Source organism: Podarcis filfolensis (assembly GCF_964270895.1).
Source record: "Podarcis filfolensis genome assembly, chromosome: 2".
In the NCBI taxonomy this organism is placed as follows: Eukaryota; Metazoa; Chordata; class Lepidosauria; order Squamata; family Lacertidae; genus Podarcis; species Podarcis filfolensis.
Window position 1 is genome coordinate 1,929,014 of NC_139605.1, and position 21,619 is coordinate 1,950,632.

Consider the following 21,619-nt stretch of genomic DNA (forward strand, 5'->3'; position numbering starts at 1 on the left):
CGTCTTTACAGGAGTTTTGGCTTCTTCTGATAAGCTGGCTATGGAGTTGAGAGGAACAGTCAGAAGGGAAGTGTAGCAGGTGGATTCAGAATGATAACACTGCTCTTGTTGCTCCCTCTTGTAACCTACGGGATGCAGCAGAAGGCAAAATGCTCACTGAATCTGATCAGGGATGTCAATTACGTTGCGAATTTTTACAGGCCAGGAAACCATCTCATTAGTGCATTAGTATCTGCAAAAATCATTGGAGAGCAGTACCCCTTCACCTTCTCCAGAACCCCCTTGAACTGGGTTTCTGCGTGAGTAATGTATTGATGTGTTTCTGCTGCACTCCTGGTCTCATGATGCACCTGGGTCAGCCCCTCTGAGATGAAAGTGACTGACACAAGGGTGGGTCACTCCTGGAGGTCTATGGGCTCCTAGAGGTCTATGGAGGTCTATGGGGTGTGCCTGTTGCAGGTTTTCTGTAGTTAGCCAAATGAAATTCATTCTTTCATTGTGTCTCATGGAACCTTGGAGCATTTCTTGGCATGAAAACTGTGGAGTTCTCCCACTCTCAACCCAATAAAATCTTCTAGAAGTTTATGAATTAGTGCCCCAGAACTGAGCCACAACCCTCACCTGGAGATGAACGGGAGATTGGTTCTCTCACTCAGAAAAGTGAAGGTTGAAAGGCAGGCTTGTCCTTTATAGCTGGGTGCAGTGATAGGCACAAAGGATCTGATTTCTTTCCGCAGGGTCTGTAAGACAGAGTTGTTCTGCCTGGCCTTTGGCTTGCAATCAACTTGATCCCCTTCCCCTCTTTCCTTTTTCTTTTCTCCTTCTGTGATGGAACTCTATTTGGGGACTTCCCTGGCTTTTTTTCTGGCCCACCTAGGACCAGTCTGGGTAGTTGGCCTTGGTGAAGATTTGACGTTTTCATCCCCAAAAAGTTTTTGATTTGAGTTTCTACTGAAACGAGGCTGTATGTTAATGTTGTATTTTAATCTTGTTTTTAAGTTGTATTTTAATCAATTGTTTTTATACCTGGTGTTAGCTGCCCTGAGCCCGGTCTTGGCTGGGGAGGGCAGGGTATAAATAAAATTTATTATTATTATTAAAGTAATCTTTGCAACTGAAAACTGTAGCTCTCTACTATGCTTAGGCAGGTGCTCTTCTCATGCTTTGATTCCAAACATGCCAACCATTTTATGGGAAGCAATGTTTGTGAGATATATAATGCCTGGAGAAGACCTTAGATACAGTGGTAGCTACTGACCACTGGACAAAAAGGAGCCAGACTTCCCCAATCTTCCCGGCCCTCGTGGGGTGGAGGATTCTAAGCCATGAAAAGCTGCTGAGTGTCAAAGATTTTATTGAAAAAAGTATTAGAAGCATTTGATTTATAAAAAGGGTGAGAAAGAAATGAGGAAAAAAGTGAGTAAGAATGAAAAAAGAGTAAAAATGTTGTTACAATACCATACAATAACCTAATATATTCTGTGTAAACACATTCCAAACACTATTGCATTTATACCAAGAAAGTCTGTGTCTATAAGCTGTCTGTTCATATGCTGCCAGTGTTGCAGGGAGACAATATACAGCCTTGCCGTACTCCTTTCCCAATTTTGAACCAATCAGTTGTTCCATATCCAGTTCTAACTATAGCTTCTCGTCCCACATAGAGATTTCTCAGGAGACAGACGAGGTGATCAGGCACTCCCATTTCTTTAAGAACTTGCCATAGTTTGAATTTGATATGTGGTTTGTTCTGTGTTGGTGTTTTCTTCATGTAATGTCTTTTTCTTTTTGTTTATAAGCTTTTGTTTTTGTTTATCTTGTATGTTCTTGGTTATGTTGTTTTCCTGTCTTAAAAGAAAAGAATTCAATAAAAAGAAATTTAAAAAAAAAAGAACTTGCCATAGTTTGCTGTGGTCGACACAGTCAAAGGCTTTTGCATAGTCAATGAAGCAGAAGTAGATGTCTTTCTGGAACTCTCTAGCTTTCTCCATAATCCAGCGCATGCTTGCAATTTGGTCTCTAGTTCCTCAGCTTCTTCTAAATCCAGCTTGCACTTCTGGGAGTTTTCGGTCCACATACTGCTTGAGCCTGCCTTGTAGAATTTTAAGCATAACCTTGCTAGCGTGTGAAATGAGTGCAATTGTGTGGTAGTTGGAGCATTCTTTAGCACTGCCCTTCTTTGGGATTGGGATGTAGACTGATCTTCTCCAATCCTCTGGCCACTGCTGAGTTTTCCAAACTTGCTGGCATATTGAGTGTAGCACCTTAACAGCATCATCTTTTAAAATTTTAAATAGTTCAGCTGGAATATCATCAGTTCCACTTGCCTTGTTATTAGCAGTGCTTTCTAAGGCCCATTTGACTTCATTCTCCAGGATGTCTGGCTCAAGGTCAGCAACCACACTACCTGGGGTGTACGAGCCATCCATATCTTTCTGGTATAATTCCTCTGTGTATTCTTGCCACCTCTTCTTGATGTCTTCTGCTTCTGTTAGGTCCTTGCCACTTTTTCCTTTATTATGGTAATCTTTGTACGAAATGTTCCTTTCATATCTCCAATTTTCTTGAACAGATCTCTGGTTCTTCCCATTCTGTTGTTTTCCTCTATTTCTTTGCATTGCTCGCTTAAGAAGGCCTTCTTGTCTCTCCTTGCTATTCTTTGGAAATCTGCATTCAATTTCCTGTATCTTTCACTATCTCCCTCGCATTTTGCTTGCCTTCTCTCCCCCGCTATTTGTAAGGCCTCGTTGGACAGCCACTCTGCTTTCTTGCATTTCCTTTTCATTGGGATGGTTTTCGTTGCTGCCTCCTGTATAATGTTGTGAGCCTCCATCCATAGTTCTTCAGGCATTCTGTCCACCAAATCTAAATCCTTAAACCTGTTTTCTTGGCAGGGATACTGGAGTGGCTTGCTGGTTCCTGCTCCAGGTGGATTACATTTGTCAAAACTCTCCACTATGACCTGTCCACAGCAAGGCAGTGATCCATGAAGGGGGTTCTGCTATTTATGTTGCTCATAATTAAGCCTCTTCAAGATTAGGAGTAAAATAAGGTAGCAGATACAATATTACCCAATTAGCCATGATTTTTGGTCACACAGATTAGCATTATTTATGGACATCTCAGACCAGAAGTGTTGAGCGTGAGAAATGAGGAGCCGTCGGCAACTGTGTTTGGCTCTGTTCCCTGACTCCTCCCAAAATGTCATGCATGTGATGTCATATGCGCAGCCATCTTCCTCAATCTTAGGTGCAAGTTTTTATTTATTTATTTATTCAATGAGTTTATATATTGCCATTCATCCTAATATCTCGGGCCAGTTCACAGAATAAAATGCAGTTTGCACCTCTGCCACTGGAGCTGGTGGTGGGTTCAGGGGGCTGATTTGTGTCCTGGTTTTTTCTCCATTCTTCTCTCCTGCAAAGATACTGTGGACATTGCTGCTCTTTGTCCTACTTACTGAGCTCCTTTCCCACTTGCTTTGATTTATACAAAAAAGAATGCGACTTTCAAATTCACTAAATCGAACATGACTATGCGACGTTTTCTTTTTGCAGTTTTGTGACTAAGAGGGGATGGCAAATTCTTAGCTTCTTGCTGGCCATTCAGGATGTCAATCATAACCCCAGGCTCCTACCCAACATCACCCTGGGCTACAGCATCTATGAGACCCATTTTGATGGAAGAACCACTTCTGATGCTCTGACAGATCTACTTGCTGGTGGGGAAATCAATATCCCAAACTATACCTGTGGAAGGCAGAAAACGTTACTGGCTGTTCTTGAACGGGGTGAATCCGACATCTCCATGCACATTGCAGGCATGTTGGGCATCTACAAAGTCCCACAGGTAAGAATGGGCTTCAAGTCAGGCACACTCCACATTTGCCATCTCATGAAACAACAAGTTATGTTGAGGTTAATATAACTATTCTAATAAATAAATTGAGCAAAATGATAGTAAGAAAGGAACTTAATGCTAAATGTACAATTGTTTCAATATAGATCATCTTCAATATGCATTTACAAAACAATAAATAACCAACCCCCCCCCAAAAAAGCCATGCTAAAGGTGGAATTATATTTGGAGGTGTTTCAATGTTATGATTTCATCTATGATCTGAAGCAAGGCAGCCTAGCCAATACCTTTAAAATAATAATAATAATAATAATAATAATAATAATAATAATAATAATAATTAATAATTAATAATAATAATAATTTTATTATTTAAACCCTGCCCATCTGGCTGGGTTTCAAAAGCCACTCTGAGTGGCTCCAAACAGAATATTAAAAACATGATAAAACATCAGTGGAAATAAATGGCTTTATAGATATTTGGACATTCTACCATCCTACTAATAAATACCTCTCCTTCTATTCTCATGTCCACAATTCATATATCCCTAGAGATTTTCTTTTTTAAAAAAAGATATTTATTGAAGTTTTACAAAAACATAAATTTAAAAGATCATATAAAAAGAAAGAAATACAATAAAAGAAACATAGAAAAATACATAAAATAAGAAAAAGAAGAGTAAAAACAAATCCATTTTTGTAACCCTAACTCATTATCTTATTTCCTTGGCCTCCTCACACCTCCCCTTTTTGTATACCCATTTAAATTATCAAATCAGCAAATCCTTACCCTCTTTCGTTTATCTTAACTCTATATCTTAACATATTATAACTCTATATTTTCATCCATTATCAGTTCAATTTTGCATACTCTTATTAACTTTGTTGCTAATGCCACTTATTTTCAATCCAACATCATTTTAACATTCATTAATTTTACAGTGTTTCTGCAGATAGTCTTTAAATTTCTTCCAGTCTTCTCCCACCAACTCTTCCCCCAGGTCTCGGATTCTGCCAGTCATTTCCGCCAATTCCATATAGTCCATCACCTTCATCTGCCACTCTTCCAGGGTGGGTAAATCTTGTGTCTTCCAGTACTTTGCAATCAGTATTCTTGCTGCTGTTGTTGCATACGTAAAGAAAGTTCTGTCCTTCTTTGGCACCAATTGGCTGACTATGCCCAGGAGAAAGGCCTCTGGTTTCTTCAAGAAGGTATATTTAAATACCTTTTTCATTTCATTATAGATCATCTCCCAGAAAGCCTTAATCTTTGGGCACGTCCACCAAAGGTGAAAGAATGTACCTTCACTTTCTTTACATTTCCAACATTTATTATCGGTCAGATGATATATTTTTGCAAGCTTGACTGGTGTCATGTACCACCTGTATATCATTTTCATAATATTCTCTCTTAAGGCGTTACATGCCGTAAATTTCATACCGGTGGTCCACAACTGTTCCCAGTCAGCAAACATAATGTTATGACCAACATCTTGTGCCCATTTAATCATAGCAGATTTAACCGTTTCATCCTGCATATTCCATTTTAACAGCAAGTTATACATTCTTGAAAGCATCTTAGTTTTGGGATCTAACAGTTCTGTTTCCAATTTTGATTTTTCCACCTGGAAGCCAATTTTTTTATCCAAATTGTAGGCCTCTCTTATTTGATAATAATGTAGCCAGTCTCGCACTTTATCTTTTAATTTCTCAAAACTGCAATTTCAATTTGTCTCCATCTTATTCCAATATTTCCCAATATTTCGGCCAATTGGCCTCCATATTGAGCTTTTTCTGAGCCTTTGCTTCCATTGATGACAACCACCTTGGGGTTTTATTTTCCAGTAAATCTTTGTATCTTATCCAGACATTGAACAATGCTTTCCTGACAATATGGTTTTTAAATGCTTTATGTGCTTTAACCTTGTCGTACCACAAATATGCATGCCACGCAAAAACATTATTAAAACCTTCTTAGTCCAAAATGTCTGTGTTCTCAAGAAACAGCCAATCTTTCAACCAGCAGAATGCTACTGATTCATAGTAAAGTTTAAGGTCCGGCAGGGCAAATCCACCTCTTTCCTTTGCGTCAGTTAGTATTTTAAATTTTATTCTAGGCTTCTTGCCCTGCCAGACAAATCTAGAAATATCTTTCTGCCACTTCTTGAAACAGTCCATCTTGTCCAAAATTTGCAATGACTGAAACAGAAATAACATTTTTGGCAATACATTCATCTTTATAGCTGCAATTCGACCCAACAAAGAAAGCTTCAAATTTGACCATATTTCTAAGTCTATCCCTAGAGATTTTCACCAATTACTTTATTCCCAGTAGCAAAAATGACTGAAACTGAAATCCACCCAATGACTTATGCTGATCGTGCCCCAATATTGATAAAATACAACTTTCAGAAGTTCTAGCTAACAAAATATTATGTTTGGACAACTACATCTTGCCAAATGAAAGAGTTAGAGGTGAGGTAGCACAATATCTTTATTAATGTTTTTGGCCACAATATTACTCCAGAGGTAACCTGATCCATTCTGACTCATCTCTATTGACCTTATGCGGCCTGATGAAGATTTATTTATTATTATTCCTGCAGGCATTTTAAGTGACGTTTGGTTTAATAGATGTACCTTCTTGGGGTTTTTTCCTATTGACTCTTTCTTAACTGCTTAGGGACTACGGCAGTTAAGTGGAATACATTGCTAAAACAAAATAAAAATAGTTTATTTCAAATAAGGTTGATGTTGATAATTGAATTTGTCCTGAAAATCAAAGCATCAGTGTCAGGGAACTGTCATCTGAGATGAAGGAGGTGAAAGGGCTCATGGAGGGTGAGAGAGACCACTCAGCGGAGGAGGGGACCAGCAGGGGGAGAAGTGGAGTTCCAAGGGAAAGTGAGTCGGAGGGAGGGCTCAGAGACACTTCAAGCGAGAACAGTGGGGAGGTTTCAGGACCTCCCGTAGGGACACCCACTCCTCGGCGGAAACTGTCACGCCGAGAGTCCAGAAGACGCGTTTCCGTTAAGGAGCTTTTATGCTGGAAGAAGTTCCGTAAACGCCCACTGTCCGATTCAACAAGCGATTGATGGAGCCATGCTTAAGGAGCTCCATCACAGACAGAGGTTTGGGGACTTAGCCAAACTCTGAGGGATCAGGATTTTACGCACAAGCAGCTCACCATCCCATCACAATCAGTCTCTTTCCCTTCCCTCACCAGCTCAGTTCTGGCTTTGTTCTTCATGATAAAAAACAGTCTCCTTTTGTCAACTCAATGGTCCCAAATGAAGAAGCTCAGAACCAGGGGGTGGTGGAACTCCTCCTGCACTTCAGATGGACATGGGTGGGCCTCTTTGCTTCAGACAATGACAATGGAGAAAGGTTCTTGAGCACCTTGACACCTCTGATGAGCAAAAGGGAAATTTGTGCTGCCTTCACTGAACGAGTACAACGGAAAACTTCCTTGTGGTTCTCTCATGAGTCATCTGCCATGTGGACACAAGTCAATGTATTTGTTTACTATACAGATTCTCAGTATGGATTTTATGTTATCATAGAGGTCCAATCTTTCTTTGAAAGGACACAAACCGAGGGGAAAGTCTGGATCACCACCGGTCTTCAGGACAACATCTTGTTTTATGAGATGGAAGCCTTCCGATATGCCCGTGGTTCTTTGTCCTTTGTAATGAAGACCAAAAAGGGGGCAAAAAAGGACTACTATGAGCCAAGAGCTTCTGCTTCTTGGTGGAAAGCATTTGGTTGTTCATATTCAGAGCATGCCTTATCTGTGAGGAGTTGGGAAAGATGCAGGGAGGAGAAGAATCAGATGCTGCTGCCCCAGGAGGAGATTGAAGGAATCCACTCCCAAGATAGCTATATAACTTACTATAGTGTCCAGGTTCTGGCTCAGGCCTTGAATGCAGCTTATTCATCCAGATCAAAGCAGAGGTTGATGGTGGGTGGAGGAGACAAGATGGAACTTCAAAGTCTACAGCCATGGCAGGTATGGCCTCTTGCTTTTGAAGACTGTGATTTATTTTCCAACTCTGGAATCATCATGATAGAAACATAGCATACTGTACCCCACAAGTGTCCTGGAAAAACTGGGACATCCCATCCCCCCCCCTCATTTGCACACAGCAGCTATGTACCCATGTGACAAATGGAAGGAATGTCCAACCAATGATTTCCACCTCCAAACATCTTTATAATCTGTGACTACCAGGGTCCTGATGCCACTGAATAACCATCTTGTGGTCTAAACTATTGAGCCTCTTGCCGATTGCAAGGTTGGCATCTCAAATCTGCACTAGGTGGTGAGTTCTCATTGCTTTGTCCATCTCCTGCCAATCTAGCAGTTTGAAAGCTTTCCAGTGTGAGTAGATAAATAAGTACCCCTGCAGTGGGACTCATTACGGTCCTCTGTGCACCAGAAGTGGTTTACTCATGCTGGCCACATAACTTGGAAAGCTGTTTGCCGACAAACGCCAGATCCCTCAGCTTGAAAGCAGAGATGAGCACCACACTCAAAATCGAATTCGCCTGGTTTTAACTGTCCAGAAGTCCTTAACTTATAGCTTTCTTTATATCTTTTCCTTTAAGATTGGTGCTATAGAAAACAGGATCCTGTAGTAGAATGATGACTCCATCCTTCTCAGAACTTTGTGTTCCACCTTTACTAAATTATGACCATTCTTTAGATAATTTCTCAAAATCATATCCAGTCTTTTCTAATGGATGCCATCCAACGTAGTTTTCTCTTTATTTCTAGCTTCATTCATTCTTTAAAGAAGTCCATCTCTCTTCCAATACTTCAGCTGATGGACAGTACTTGGATAAGAATGGGGCACTGGCCATTGACTTTGATATTGTGAATTGGGTGCTGTTTCCTAATAAATCTCATGCTAGTGTGAAAATTGGGAGCATAGAGAGACAGAAGTCCTCAAATCTAAAGTTCACCATTAGCCCAGAAACAATAGTATGGCCCACACTGTGGAAGAAGGTAGGAGAAATGTTATGTGCTTTTTTGATATCTATGATTTCTGTTACACTCCAGTGGCTAGTTGAACAGTATTTATGAGGCCTTTATTGCAATCATGGACATTCCCCTGGAGCTAAATCCCATGGAGCTTAACGGATCTCACACTTGAATATGTATAAAATTTGACAATGAATAAGAGGTCTACAAAATGAATTACCAAATGAACAGTTGTAATAAATATATATTCATCCAGCTGTGAAAGCTTTCTTATTATTATAATTTTTATTAGTTTTTTAACATATCATTTTCAACAGTAATTAAACATGCTTTTACATCTTATTCAAATTTTTGACTTCCATCAATCCTGTCTGAAAATTTTCCAATCTAATCGCTCAGTATGCATTTCTTATCTTTCCTATTACATTTCAAACTCATAACCAATATCTCTGTCTTTTTCTACTTTGTAACATTTCGTATATTTCTCCTTACAAAACTTCTTGTAGTCCTACTAGTGTAATTTGCTGATTACAGTTGCTCTTCAAATAATTCATATACTTCTTCCAATCTTCTGTAAATCTCTGGTCCTGCAGGTTTTGAATCCTTCCTGTCATTTTGTCCAATTCTGCATAGTCCATTAATTTCGTCTGCCATTCTTCTTTCATCAGAATTTCTTCTTGTTTCCATTTCTGGGCTAACAATACTCTTGGCGCAGTTGTTGCATATAAAAACAATTTAACATCTTGCCTATTAATGAAAAACTTTCTAAAATGAAAACACTTAAGAGGTTTCACAGCCATGCTGCTCAGCAAAAAGCAAAAAAGGAATCATTCCTAATTGGGCCTGAGCTCACTTTGGGTCATAGAAAGTAAATATGCCTTTTCATGTTTCATGTTTCATTATCTTTTTATATGTGCTAGAAACTGCCCAGAGTGTCTGGGGAAACCCAACCAGATGGGTGGGGAATAAACAACAACAACAATAATGATAATCCTCCAAAAACTCAACAATCCATTTCCTAAAGCCTTGATGCTGCTCCTTCTATTGATTTCCAGACCACGCCTCATGCAAGATGCACAAAGAGCTGTTGCCCTGGATATGCCAAGAAGATTCAGGAAGGGAACCCTCCGTGCTGCTATGACTGTGCTCCCTGCTCAGAAGGGACAATCTCCACTCAGGAAGGTAGGACACGACACCAGTGGAAAGAAGCCATGGAACTTCTCTACCTGTGAACACAGCGTTCTTTCTTGATCTTTCCCATATGCCAACCAATTCCCACAATTGTAACAGCATTCAGACTGCTGTAGGTGTGTGACTTATGTTAACATACTGAAGTCTTTCTTTCTCTGTGCAGATGCCAGTGAATGCACCAAATGTCCAGAAGATCAGCATCCAAACAAGGAGCAAGATCATTGTGTCCCCAAAGCAATCACCTTCTTGTCCTATGAAGATTATTTGGGGGTCCTCCTGGCTTCCTTCGCCCTACTCTTATCCTCAACCACAGGCTGCATTTTGGGAATATTCATGAAATACAATGAAACACCCCTAGTCAAAGCCAACAACAGAGACCTCACTTACATCCTCCTCTTCTCCCTCCTGCTTTGCTTTTTGTCCTCTTTCCTCTTCATCGGCCGGCCAAGGAAAGTCACCTGTCTTCTCCGACAAACAGTCTTCAGCATTGTCTTTTCATCTGCCGTCTCTTCTGTGTTGGCAAAAACCATCACTGTGGTTCTGGCCTTCTTGGCTACCAAGCCTGGGAACAGGCTGAGGAAATGGCTGGGGAAGAGTCTGGCCAACTCCATTGTCATTTTCTGCTCCAGTGTGCAAGTTGTTATCTGCACCACCTGGCTGGGACTTTCTCCTCCATTCGCAGACTCTGACATGAGCTCCCAACCTGCAGAGATCATCTTGCAATGCAATGAAGGGTCTGTGGCCATGTTTTACGCTGCCCTTGGCTACATGGGCTTCCTGGCTGCCATCAGCTTCACGGTAGCTTTTTTAGCCAGGAATCTGCCCGGGGCCTTCAATGAAGCCAAGCTGATCACCTTCAGCATGCTGGTCTTCTGCAGTGTTTGGGTGTCCTTTGTGCCCACCTACCTGAGCACAAAGGGGAAATACATGGTAGCCGTGCAGGTCTTCTCTATCTTGGCTTCCAGTGCTGGGCTTCTGGGCTGCATCTTCATGCCCAAGTGCTACATTATTGTACTCAGGCCTGAGCTGAACATGAAGGTGCATCTGACAACAACTAAGCATGGCATTTGTATTTAGCACTGGGGGTAGGACTGGGTCATTACATTTTGGCACCTGAAGCAAACCATAAAATGATACACAAAGGCACACACCAGGGAAGAAGGGGTGATTGAAGATCGACATTGGGAACAAGGGAGGAATCAAATCAACTTTACAAGCCTCGCTTGTCTACACATACATGTACCTGTAACTATGCTCCATTAATTTCTTCGCTGCCGCCCATTCCCTCAGAATGGTTCAAAGAAATGAATGAGGTATAGTGGAGACTGGTGTCTTTGTCATACATGGTTTATTTACACATATGTACAACCTGAGCCTGCCATAGAGAGGTTCACAGCTCTGACTCTCTCGCTTCCTGGCTTACTACTTTGCCACCCATTTGGCCTCTCACACAGAGCCCCATCCTTTGTTTCTCTTAATGGCACCTTGCCCTTGCTATCACCTCACCAGGAAGCTAGCCTGGCTATTAGAAGGGAGCCCAGTCGTTCAGCCCAACCTCACTGAATTCATAACAGTATTAACAAGTGAAAATCATTATCTAGCAGAGTGCATTCCAGTTGCTTAACAGCTTCCAGAAAAGCCATTAAGTGGCTTGCCAAGACCTCCTTGTTGTTGTTTGTTGTTTTTTTTTTTTTTTAAATACATATTTATTAAAGTTTTAGAAAACAAAGAGTTCATCATTTCAAAATGTATCATTTCCATACATAAAGCTCAAGAAAAACAACAATATGTGACAGAAAAAAGAAAAAAAGAAAAGAAGAAAAATAAAAAAAACAGAAAAAAGAAAAACACTCTTTCTTAAATTTGTAAAGTTCCATACCCCTCTGTCTTGACCTCCTCACATCCCCCTTTTTTGTGTTCCACTTTACTCCAATCAGATTCAGCAAATTCAAAACCTTGTTTCAACCATACTTAATGTTATATTCTAATTATTATGTCCCCATTTTCCATTTTTTTTTTTAATCCGTACCTCATCTTATAAAATATGACATAATATTGTTCTGTTCATAACCCCTTATCCTTTTTTTTCTTGGATTCTTCTTTTCACACACCTTTGGCCAAGGTCACACAAACCCTGTTACTTTTACTTCTCACATCCTATTGACACTCGAAGATTTTACAGTATTTTTGTAGATAGTCCTTAAACTTTTTCCAGTCCTGTTCCATCGATTCTTCTCCCTGGTCACGGATTCTGCCAGTCATTTCAGCCATCTCCATGTAGTCTATCACTTGCGTCTGCCATTCCTCCACGGTGGGTAGATCCTGTGTCTTCCAATATTTAGCTAAAAGTATTCTTGCTGCTGTTGTTGCATACATAAAGAATGTTGTTGTTTGTTGTTTAGTCGTTTAGTCATGTCCGACTCTTCGTGACCCCATGGACCAGAGCACGCCAGGCACTCCTGTCTTCCTCTGCCTCCCGCAGTTTGGTCAAACTCATGCTGGTAGCTTCGAGACCCCCTTAGCCCCTTTCAATTGGTCCAGAGTGGCGGAGGGAGTTTGGGAACATTTTAGGCAAATCCTCTATACTCCTTGTTGACTTGTGAGGTAATCTGATTATAAATTTAGTTTCAAACTGTCACTATTTAGGAAAGCTAGTTTGAGTTTTCACAAATGCCTGTTATGGGGCTTTGCCTCAGGAACAAAACACAAAAATACTTTGAATCCTCACATGACAAAACTCCTGAGGTAATTTGTATTTATTCAATTATTTTAATGTGGCCCCCTAGAAAAAGGAACAACCCTTCCCTCTTCAGACCTTGCGTGGAAAGAGGGCAGCATTTCTCCACAGAGAGACCATTTGGGCATGACCTTTCAGCACCCTCAGGAAAAAAGAGCGGGAGACTCCCATGTCTCTGCCCAGATGGTTCATATATCCGTGCTTGTTCTGAGGAGAAAAGTTTAACCTTTTCTCCACAGAAGCATCCAAATGCATGGCACCACTCCTTGGCCTAAACACCCAACATTTCAGGTCTGAAAAACGAGGAAGAAAGACTGTGTCAAATGTAGAGGGTTATTCACCACAGACTAGTCAATCTCCCAAACTTTTGATTAACACCATTTCCAGCAGCTGGCAGACTCTGCATCAGATACAGCATCAGCCATCAAGGCAGGAAACTAGTAACCAACTTAAATGGGGCTTTTTTTCCAGCTGGAGCTTGCCGGAACAGAGTGGGTGCCATTGCTATTATAAGAGAAAGAGTGATGCGTTCGTGGTGAGTTCCGGCACCTCTTTTTCTAGAAAAAGAGCACTGAACTTTACCCTGATGGGAAGGGAGAGAATCCACTCAGCCAGCCAAACAGTTTGGAAGGCTTGTGGGAAAGCACTGCAAGAGGGTATTGTGTGTGCCAGACTGCATACGCACGGTATCCTTAAAGGGCCATTTAAATAACGTCCCCCATCCCTTGTAAATAAGGCTGGCTATAAGCAAGAAGATAGGCAGGTGGCGGGTGGAGGAGGCTGAGGTTGGTGTGGCAGTGCCCCAGTTGTGCTACTGGACAAGCCTCCATTGGTCATTTGGACTGATCCAGGTGTAGGGCTTTTCTAACGCTCTTGTATGCAAAGTTCAGGCCAAACTCAAACACCTGACTGATGACAAACTTGGACATCTTCATGCCCAAGTGCTATATTATTATTCTAAGGCCTGATCTGAATATGAAGGAGCACAAGATGACAAAACACTAAAGATGGCATCTGATCTTTATCAGAGCTGAACTCTAATAAAGAGGTCGACGCAACATCTTGCAGGAATGAACTCTCTTGTTCAGGTGTGGGAATGACACGGAGCATCTCCTTCAAGTTATGAAAAATAAGATTCCGGCTTTTATTTTATTTTATTTCTGTACAGAAATGACCAGGAGAGATTTCTTCCCAAATTCTCTGGCCCCGTTCTAATGCATTCCATACCATTTTTATACATTGATAAACCACATTCCACAAATTAAGTTTAAATTTTCTATCCAATCCAAATACTGGGTTTCCCTCACTCCATTTTCCTTATAAGGAACTAACCCATGTGATTGCTCTAAAGTTACCACAGTGGAAAGCATGCGCACTGACTACCAGTTTAAGCAAAGGAGCTTCCTCATGATCTGCTAAAATTTTATTGCAGGATCAGATTTCACCTCCAGTTACCAACCACATCCTTCTGAGCATGCTCAGTAAGTCAAAAGCTTATATGGTATGATTCTCTACTACAGACTCTCCTTCATTTGAGGTTTTAAAGAAAAGGTTGGATGGCCACAGTCCATTTGTCCACTGGCTGTATGGACTGACCCATTTGTAGGGCTCTTCAAATCCTATTGTCACAAAAGTTCAGGCCAAACTCTCTCACACACACAAACACATGGCTGATGTCAGACGGAAAGTTGCATCTGCTATCCCTCACAAACATATTTTTCTCCAGTTCTGTCCCTTCCCCTCAAACCTCAAGGATGTCACAGAGATGAGCTTTCTCCCTATTGTAATTACAGAAATAATGGTGGTTTTCTATAGCCGAAGCCCAAGAGAGATTTATGGATGTTGCCAAGGCATCAGAATCAAGGCCAACATGAGGTTACTCATTGCATCGTTCCTGGGGGAATAATATCTCTGTCGGAGACAGAGTGAGTCAAGATTTAGAGCAGGTGTAATTGGGGGAGATGTGTGTGTGATCTTTAAAAGCTCTGAAGTCACCAGTGACCACGAGCTCCATGGGTGATGACACTGCAGCTTTGGTTTTGCGTGAGATTCCCCTTGCATAAACTCACAGAACAGGTGCAGGAGCTACAGCCAGAATGGTATCCCTGCTGCTACTTCTACTGGTCCTATTGATGCCTCGGGGAGTCTTTGGAAACCCCAAGGCAAAATGCCCCCTGAATCTGATCAGGGAAGAAAAGGGAGCGCAGAATTACTTCCGACCTGGAGACTTCCTCGTTAGTGGGATCATCTCTCCAAAACAATTTTTCGATCAACTTCCATATATCTTTTCTCAGCCCCCGTTAACTAGGTTTGATGAGTAAGTAACTGTATTCTGGTGTCTCTTATGTTTCTTTACATACATACACACACACACACACACAGAGAGAGAGAGAGAGAGAGAGAGAGAGAGAGAGAGAGAGAGAGAGAGAGAATTCTGAAGCAGGAAATGGATTTTCACCTTGAAACAAGGATATGTCTCTTCTCACGACAAACATACAAGCTGTTCTTTGGTGATCAAATCACAATTCTTTTCATTAAATGGTGAAGAGCAGTTTCAAATTGTTTTATTAATCTGTTTATTGCAGTTTATTGCAGTCAGCTAGACACTACTGGCACATTTTGTCTTTCCTGTTCACCATCCAAGAGATCAACAGGGACCCCAGGATCTTACCCAACGTCACCCTGGGCTACAACCTCTATGAGAACTTTTTCGATGCAAGGATGACTTCTGACGTCATGCTAGATCTGCTTTCAGGTGGGGAAAGCAACATCCCAAACTATACCTGTGGAAAAGCGAATAATAACCTGCTGGGTGTTCTTGAAGGGGCCAATTCTGTAATCTCAAAACAGATTTCGACCATGTCAGGCATCTACAAAATCCCACAGGTATGAAGGACAGAATAAAATCCAACTTTTTATTCAGGGGAGTCAAGATCTGCATCCTGAGACCAAAACAAATCACTAATCTCTCCCTTCCCTCACTAGATCACTTATGGCTTTAATGCTCAGGCTATGGATGATAAATCCCAGTTCCCTTTTGTCTACCGGATGCTCCCCAAAGAAGATACTCAGTCCCAGGGGATTGTCAAGTTGCTCCTGCATTTCGGATGGACGTGGGTTGGCCTCTATGCTTCGGACAATGAGAATGGAGAAAGGTTTGTGGGTGCCCTGTCAGCTCTGATGATCCTCCGTGGAATCTGTGTTGCCTTCACACATAGGCTAGCAGAAAGCAATCCATATCGATCACTCGGGCCAAAGGTGCCATTTATCATATGGAGGCAAGTCAATGTATTTCTTTACTACGATAACACTTACACGGGATGGGCACCAGTCATGGCACTACAAAATATAATCATGGGAGGAGCTGGGGCAAGAGTTTGGATCACAACAGATTTTCAGGACATCAACATGAATTTGCATTCAGCTCCAAAGGATTTTGAGAACATCCATGGTTCCTTCTCCTTTGTAATGAACACCAAAAAACTAACCAAACGTGATTACTATGCACCATCTTCATATCTTCTTTATTGGTTTTGGAGAAAAGCATTTTATTGCTTATATTCGAAGCATACCTTGTCTGTGAAAGGTCGGACAAAATGCACCGGGAAGGAGAAGCTGGAGACTCTGCCCCAGGAGGAGCTGGAGAGATCCCTGTCCCAAGACAGCTACAGCACTTACTTCCATGTCCAGGCCGTGGCGCACGCTTTACATGCTGCATGTTCATCGAGATCAAAACGGATGCCGAGGATGAGTGGAACAGACAGTTTGGGGTGTCAAAGTCTACAGCCATGGCAGGTATTTCCTTTCGCCTTTTCGCAAACTTCAATCCATCCTTCCAACTGTGAAATAAGATCTAGTAGCAGGACAAGAATTTGTCCTTTCCTGAGGCAAATCCAATTGATGAGGTTCTTGTGCAGATAAATATTTCTGCCCACCATGGGGATTTCATAAGAAGACCATCCCACTTTCCTATGGTTACTCCTTAGTGCTCTGAGAGGAACCCAGCCATCTTAACTGTGAGTACTGTGTCCAGTTCTGGGCACCACAGTTCAAGAAGGACACTGACAAACTGGAACGTGTCCAGAGGAGGGCAACCAAAATGGTCAAAGGCCTGGAAACGATGTCTTATGAGGAACGGCTAAGGGAGCTGGGCATGTTTAGCCTGGAGAAGAGGAGGTTAAGGGGTGATATGATAGCCATGTTCAAATATATAAAAGGATGTCACATAGAGGAGGGAGAAAGGTTGTTTTCTGCTGCTCCAGAGAAGCGGACACGGAGCAATGGATCCAAACTACAAGAAAGAAGATTCCACCTAAACATTAGGAAGAACTTCCTGACAGTAAGAGCTGTTCGACAGTGGAATTTGCTGCCAAGGAGTGTGGTGGAGTCTCCTTCTTTGGAGGTCTTTAAGCAGAGACTTGACAACCGTATGTCAGGAGTGCTCTGATGGTGTTTCCTGCTTGGCAGGGGGTTGGACTCGATGGCCCTTGTGGTCTCTTCCAACTCTATGATTCTATGATTCTATGATTAACTGATGTTGGTGTGTCCTCATCTCCTCCTCTGTCTCTGCTGGCCTTCAGTGAGCAGCTGCAACATTGACAGAGCAGGGACACAAGCCTTCTGGTCACACAGGTCTTCCCCACGATGCTGAGATGTACACTCATTTAGCTTTTTCTATTTTAATGTTTATATACTGCCCTTTGTTCTCTCTCTCTCTGTGTGTGTGTGTGTGTGTACACTGGTTGGTTTATAATATATCAACAGAACGCAATTACTAAAAGTGCTTCAAAACAATACCAACTGTGTATAGGATAAAACAGAAGAAAAAAAGAATAGCCATAGCAAGGACCTTTTCCACGTACTAACAATGCTTATTGAAACAAAGATATTAAATAATAGGAACTTTCTAACTTTGTGTCCATGTGCAGAAATTAGCACCAGGTGTGTAACAAAGCAGCAATTGGCACAATTGGCACGGTTTTGGTTCTTCTCCAATATGTTGTTTCCACTAAGATGTACGCTGCGATGGAATGACTGGCTCTCAAATTGCTGCTAAAAATTCAATAAGAAATCACCCCATATGTCCATTAGCATAAGCCAGGCATAGACAAACTCGGCCCTCCAGATGTTTTGTTACTTAATTCCCATCATCCCTGACCACTGGTCCTGTTAGCTAGGGATGATGGGAGTTGTAGTCCCGAAACATCTGGAGGGCTGAGTTTGCCTATCCCTGGCATAAGCGTTGATTCTGCATTCACCGCTCTTGTCCCCAAGAGCTCTAAGAGCTCTGGCCAGCTGGTCATTAATGCCCAAAGTGTCCAGGGCAACCCAATCAAATGGGTGGGTACAAATATCATCATCATCATCTAGGTCAGTGGTTCCCACTGGGGGTCCTTGTAACCCACCGAGGGGGTCTTTGACACTATTCACATAACAAAAACACTCTGCCCGCCTGTGACTCCCAGCAACTTTCATTGCAGCTTCACCCCTTCTTAAGAGCAACCCAGTTTTCTAATACCTCCATGGGTGGAATGCATTTGGATGAGAATGGGGAGCTGCCAGGCAACTATGACCTTGTGAACTGGGTGGTGTTTCCCAACGAGTCTCGTGCCAGAGTGAAAGTTGGGAGTATAGAGAGAGAGACATCCATTGACACAAAGTTCACTATCAACCCGGATGCTATTTTGTGGCCCCAGAGGTTTAACAAGGTAGGGGAAACTTTTTCTATATGGCATCTGTTGGTATGTATTAAGTTGTGGAATAATTCACACAGGACTTGGACTGCAGTCCTTTGCCCAGTGCAGGGGTGGGAGCTGACATACAAGGGTGTCCCCCTCATACTGGGAGCCCCATATCCATGAAATGGACATGGAATATCCACATTCCATTTTGAAATCTGGAAATTTGGGTTTCATAGTGACACCATATATAGGCATAGAAACAAGGAACAATGAATGTTGAAACAAGCAAGGAAACACACCAAAGAGGTTTTTCAGGAATGTGCCAGAAGTCCTGGCAGGGCTAGTGGTCCATGAGATGCTGTTGGGCCCATTCCAGACTCTATCAACCAATTCCATAGAGAGAAATTGTCCCCTTGATGCACCTTCCTCTCTTTGTGCTTAGACTGTGCCTTGCTCCAGATGCACAGAAAGCTGTCACCCTGGATATTTCAAGGTGATCCAAGAAGGGGAGCCGGTTTGCTGCTATGTTTGTTCTCCGTGTGCGGAAGGGACCATCTCCACCCAGGAAGGTGGGTGACTCCAAGGGAGAGGCCATTTCTTGGGGGAATAGAAAGAGGGCGAAGATTCACTCAGATACATTTTCTGTTGAGATCTGAGAGCAATTTCTTAACAAGCATCTAGGGCTGAATTTAGACATACAAAAAAAGTTTCAGGAAAATGTGTTGTAAACATCATAATGGGAAATCACTCTACAGTGTCATCTGGTGCCACAGTGTTATAACACATTTTAAATACTTTTAAAAAAACAACAACCCACTGTAGCTGAGTTGAGTCACCTTCAGAGTTTGTAATCATCTCCCACAAAACAAAATACCTTAACTGCCAAGGCTGAAGGTACAGAAATGTGTCTTCACTAGGCAAAGAGAGTGGGAGAATGAAGACTATAGACACACCTCTGGAGGGAGGTCATTGCCTCCCAGCTTTACCTACATCTCAAGGTGATGAAAAGTGAGAAAAATATTGTGTGTCAACTCTATGTCCTTGGAGAAAAGGAGGGGTGCAACAGTGGAAATTAAATAAGTACACAGATAAAACTAAATTTTTCACATTGTTATTTCCTGAACTCCAGAACATCAGCAGAACATCTGATGGTGTTTCCTGCTTGGCAGGGGGTTGGACTCGATGGCCCTTGTGGTCTCTTCCAACTCTATGATTCTATGATTCTACGAGCAGCACCCCCCAAAAAAGTATAAAAGCTACGTGGTTATGGGTGCAAGGAATACTAAAGCCACTCTTTTTCTCATTCTCAGATGCAACACACTGCACCAAATGTCCAGAAGATCAGCATCCAAACAAGGATCAAGATCAATGTCTTCCCAAGATTATCAACTTCCTAGACTACGAAGAGAATTGGGGGATCCTCTTGGCTTCCCTAGCCCTCTTCCTGTCATTAGCCGCAGGCTTTGTGTTGGCAATCTTCATTAAATTCCTAGAAACTCCAATAGTCAAAGCCAACAACAGGGACCTCTCCTACATCCTCCTCATCTCCCTCCTGCTCTGCTTTTTGTCCTCTTTCCTCTTCATTGGACGGCCAAGGAAAATAACTTGCCTTCTCCGACAGACAACCTTCAGCATCATCTTCTCAGTTGCTGTCTCTTCTGTCTTGGCAAAAACCATCACTGTGGTGCTGGCCTTCTTGGCCACTAAGCCAGGGAACATGGTGAGGAGATGGCTGGGGAAGAGTTTGGCCAACTCCATTGTCATTTCCTGTTCCAGTGTACAAGTTCTCATCTGCATCCTATGGTTGGGACTGTCTCCCCCATTCCCAGACTCTGACATGAGCTCCCAACCTGCAGAGATCATTCTGCAATGCAACGAAGGGTCTGTTGCTATGTTTTATGCTGTCCTTGGCTACATGGGCTTCCTGGCTGCCATCTGCTTCACAGTGGCTTTCCTAGCCAGGAAGCTGCCTGGGTCGTTCAATGAGGCCAAACTGATCACCTTCAGTATGCTGGTCTTCTGCAGTGTTTGGGTGTCCTTTGTGCCCACTTACCTGAGCACCAAGGGGAAATACATGGTAGCTGTGCAAGTCTTTTCTATCTTGGCCTCCAGTGCTGGACTTCTGGGCTGCATCTTCATCCCAAAGTGCTACATCATTATACTGAGGCCTGATCTGAACACAAAGGAGCACCTGACAACAAAACACTAAAGACAACATCGGATCTGTAATAGGGTGGAACTCTAATACAGCGGTACCTTGGTTCTCAAACGCCTTAGTACTCAAACAACTTGGAACCCAAACAATACAAACCCGAAGTAAGTGTTCTGGTTTGCGAACTTTTTTGGGAAGCTAAATGTGCTCCGTTTTGAGTCTTACGCTTCCGATTTGAGTACCACACTTCTGTTTTGGGTGCCACAGTTCCGTTTTGAGCGTTACGTTCAGGTCTGTCTGTTTTTGTTATTTATTTTGCGTTTTTGTTTTTGCAGCTCCGTTTTGTTTTTGTGACTGTGTGGAACCCAGTTCAGCTACTGATTGATTGATTGATTGATTGATTGTGTGATCGCAGTACATTGTTTATTGCTTTCATTTTATGGATCAATGGTCTTGTTAGATAGTAAAATTCATGTTAAATTGCTGTTTTAGGGGTTGTTTTTAAAAGTCTGGAAGGAATTAATCCATTTTGCATTACTTTCTATGGGAAAGCGTGCCTTGGTTTTGGAACGCTTTGGTTTTGGAATGGACTTCCAGAATGGATTAAGTTTGAGAACCAAGGTACCACTGCAAAGAGTCTGAAGCAGCCCCATGCAGAATTGAACTCTCTTGTTCAGGTGTGGGAGTGAAATGGAGCATTTCCTTCTCCTGTCACCCTCTGAACCATATATTTAATTGGACTTAATTTAGGGTTAGATCCAGGGGGGTATGCCCCAAATGGGCCAGGGTTGGGTGGAGGAGGAGCTGTGTGCTACTTCTTAGTAGTAAGTAAAATACTTACTAAAATACTTACTAATTAATACTTCTACAGCAGAATCTGGACCAGAACCATGGCTTCCTGTTGGGACAAAAAACATTTCTGGATGGGATCCATTCCACAATTCTGTGAAATATATTTGTGTTAGTTTTTTTATTAGGGATCAGATCTCCCTCCACCTCTGGAAAATGATCTGTTT

At 42.1% G+C, this 21,619-nt stretch overlaps 1 protein-coding gene across 1 annotated transcript; it reads left to right on the forward strand.

Moving 5' to 3' along the window:
• Positions 1-132: 132 nt before the first annotated feature.
• Positions 133-21,288, forward strand: LOC310758153 (uncharacterized protein; the record flags this gene model as incomplete). The annotated part of the gene is made up of 11 exons (XM_083604083.1): positions 133-299; positions 3,558-3,849; positions 7,085-7,867; positions 8,636-8,866; positions 9,898-10,024; positions 10,197-10,767; positions 15,356-15,656; positions 15,756-16,565; positions 18,894-19,020; positions 19,762-20,703; positions 21,241-21,288. The coding sequence occupies 10 exons, from the start codon at positions 133-135 to the stop codon at positions 20,658-20,660; spliced, it is 4,308 nt and encodes a 1,435-aa protein (XP_083460209.1). The 3' UTR covers positions 20,661-20,703; positions 21,241-21,288.
• Between the last annotated feature and the right edge of the window lie 331 nt (positions 21,289-21,619).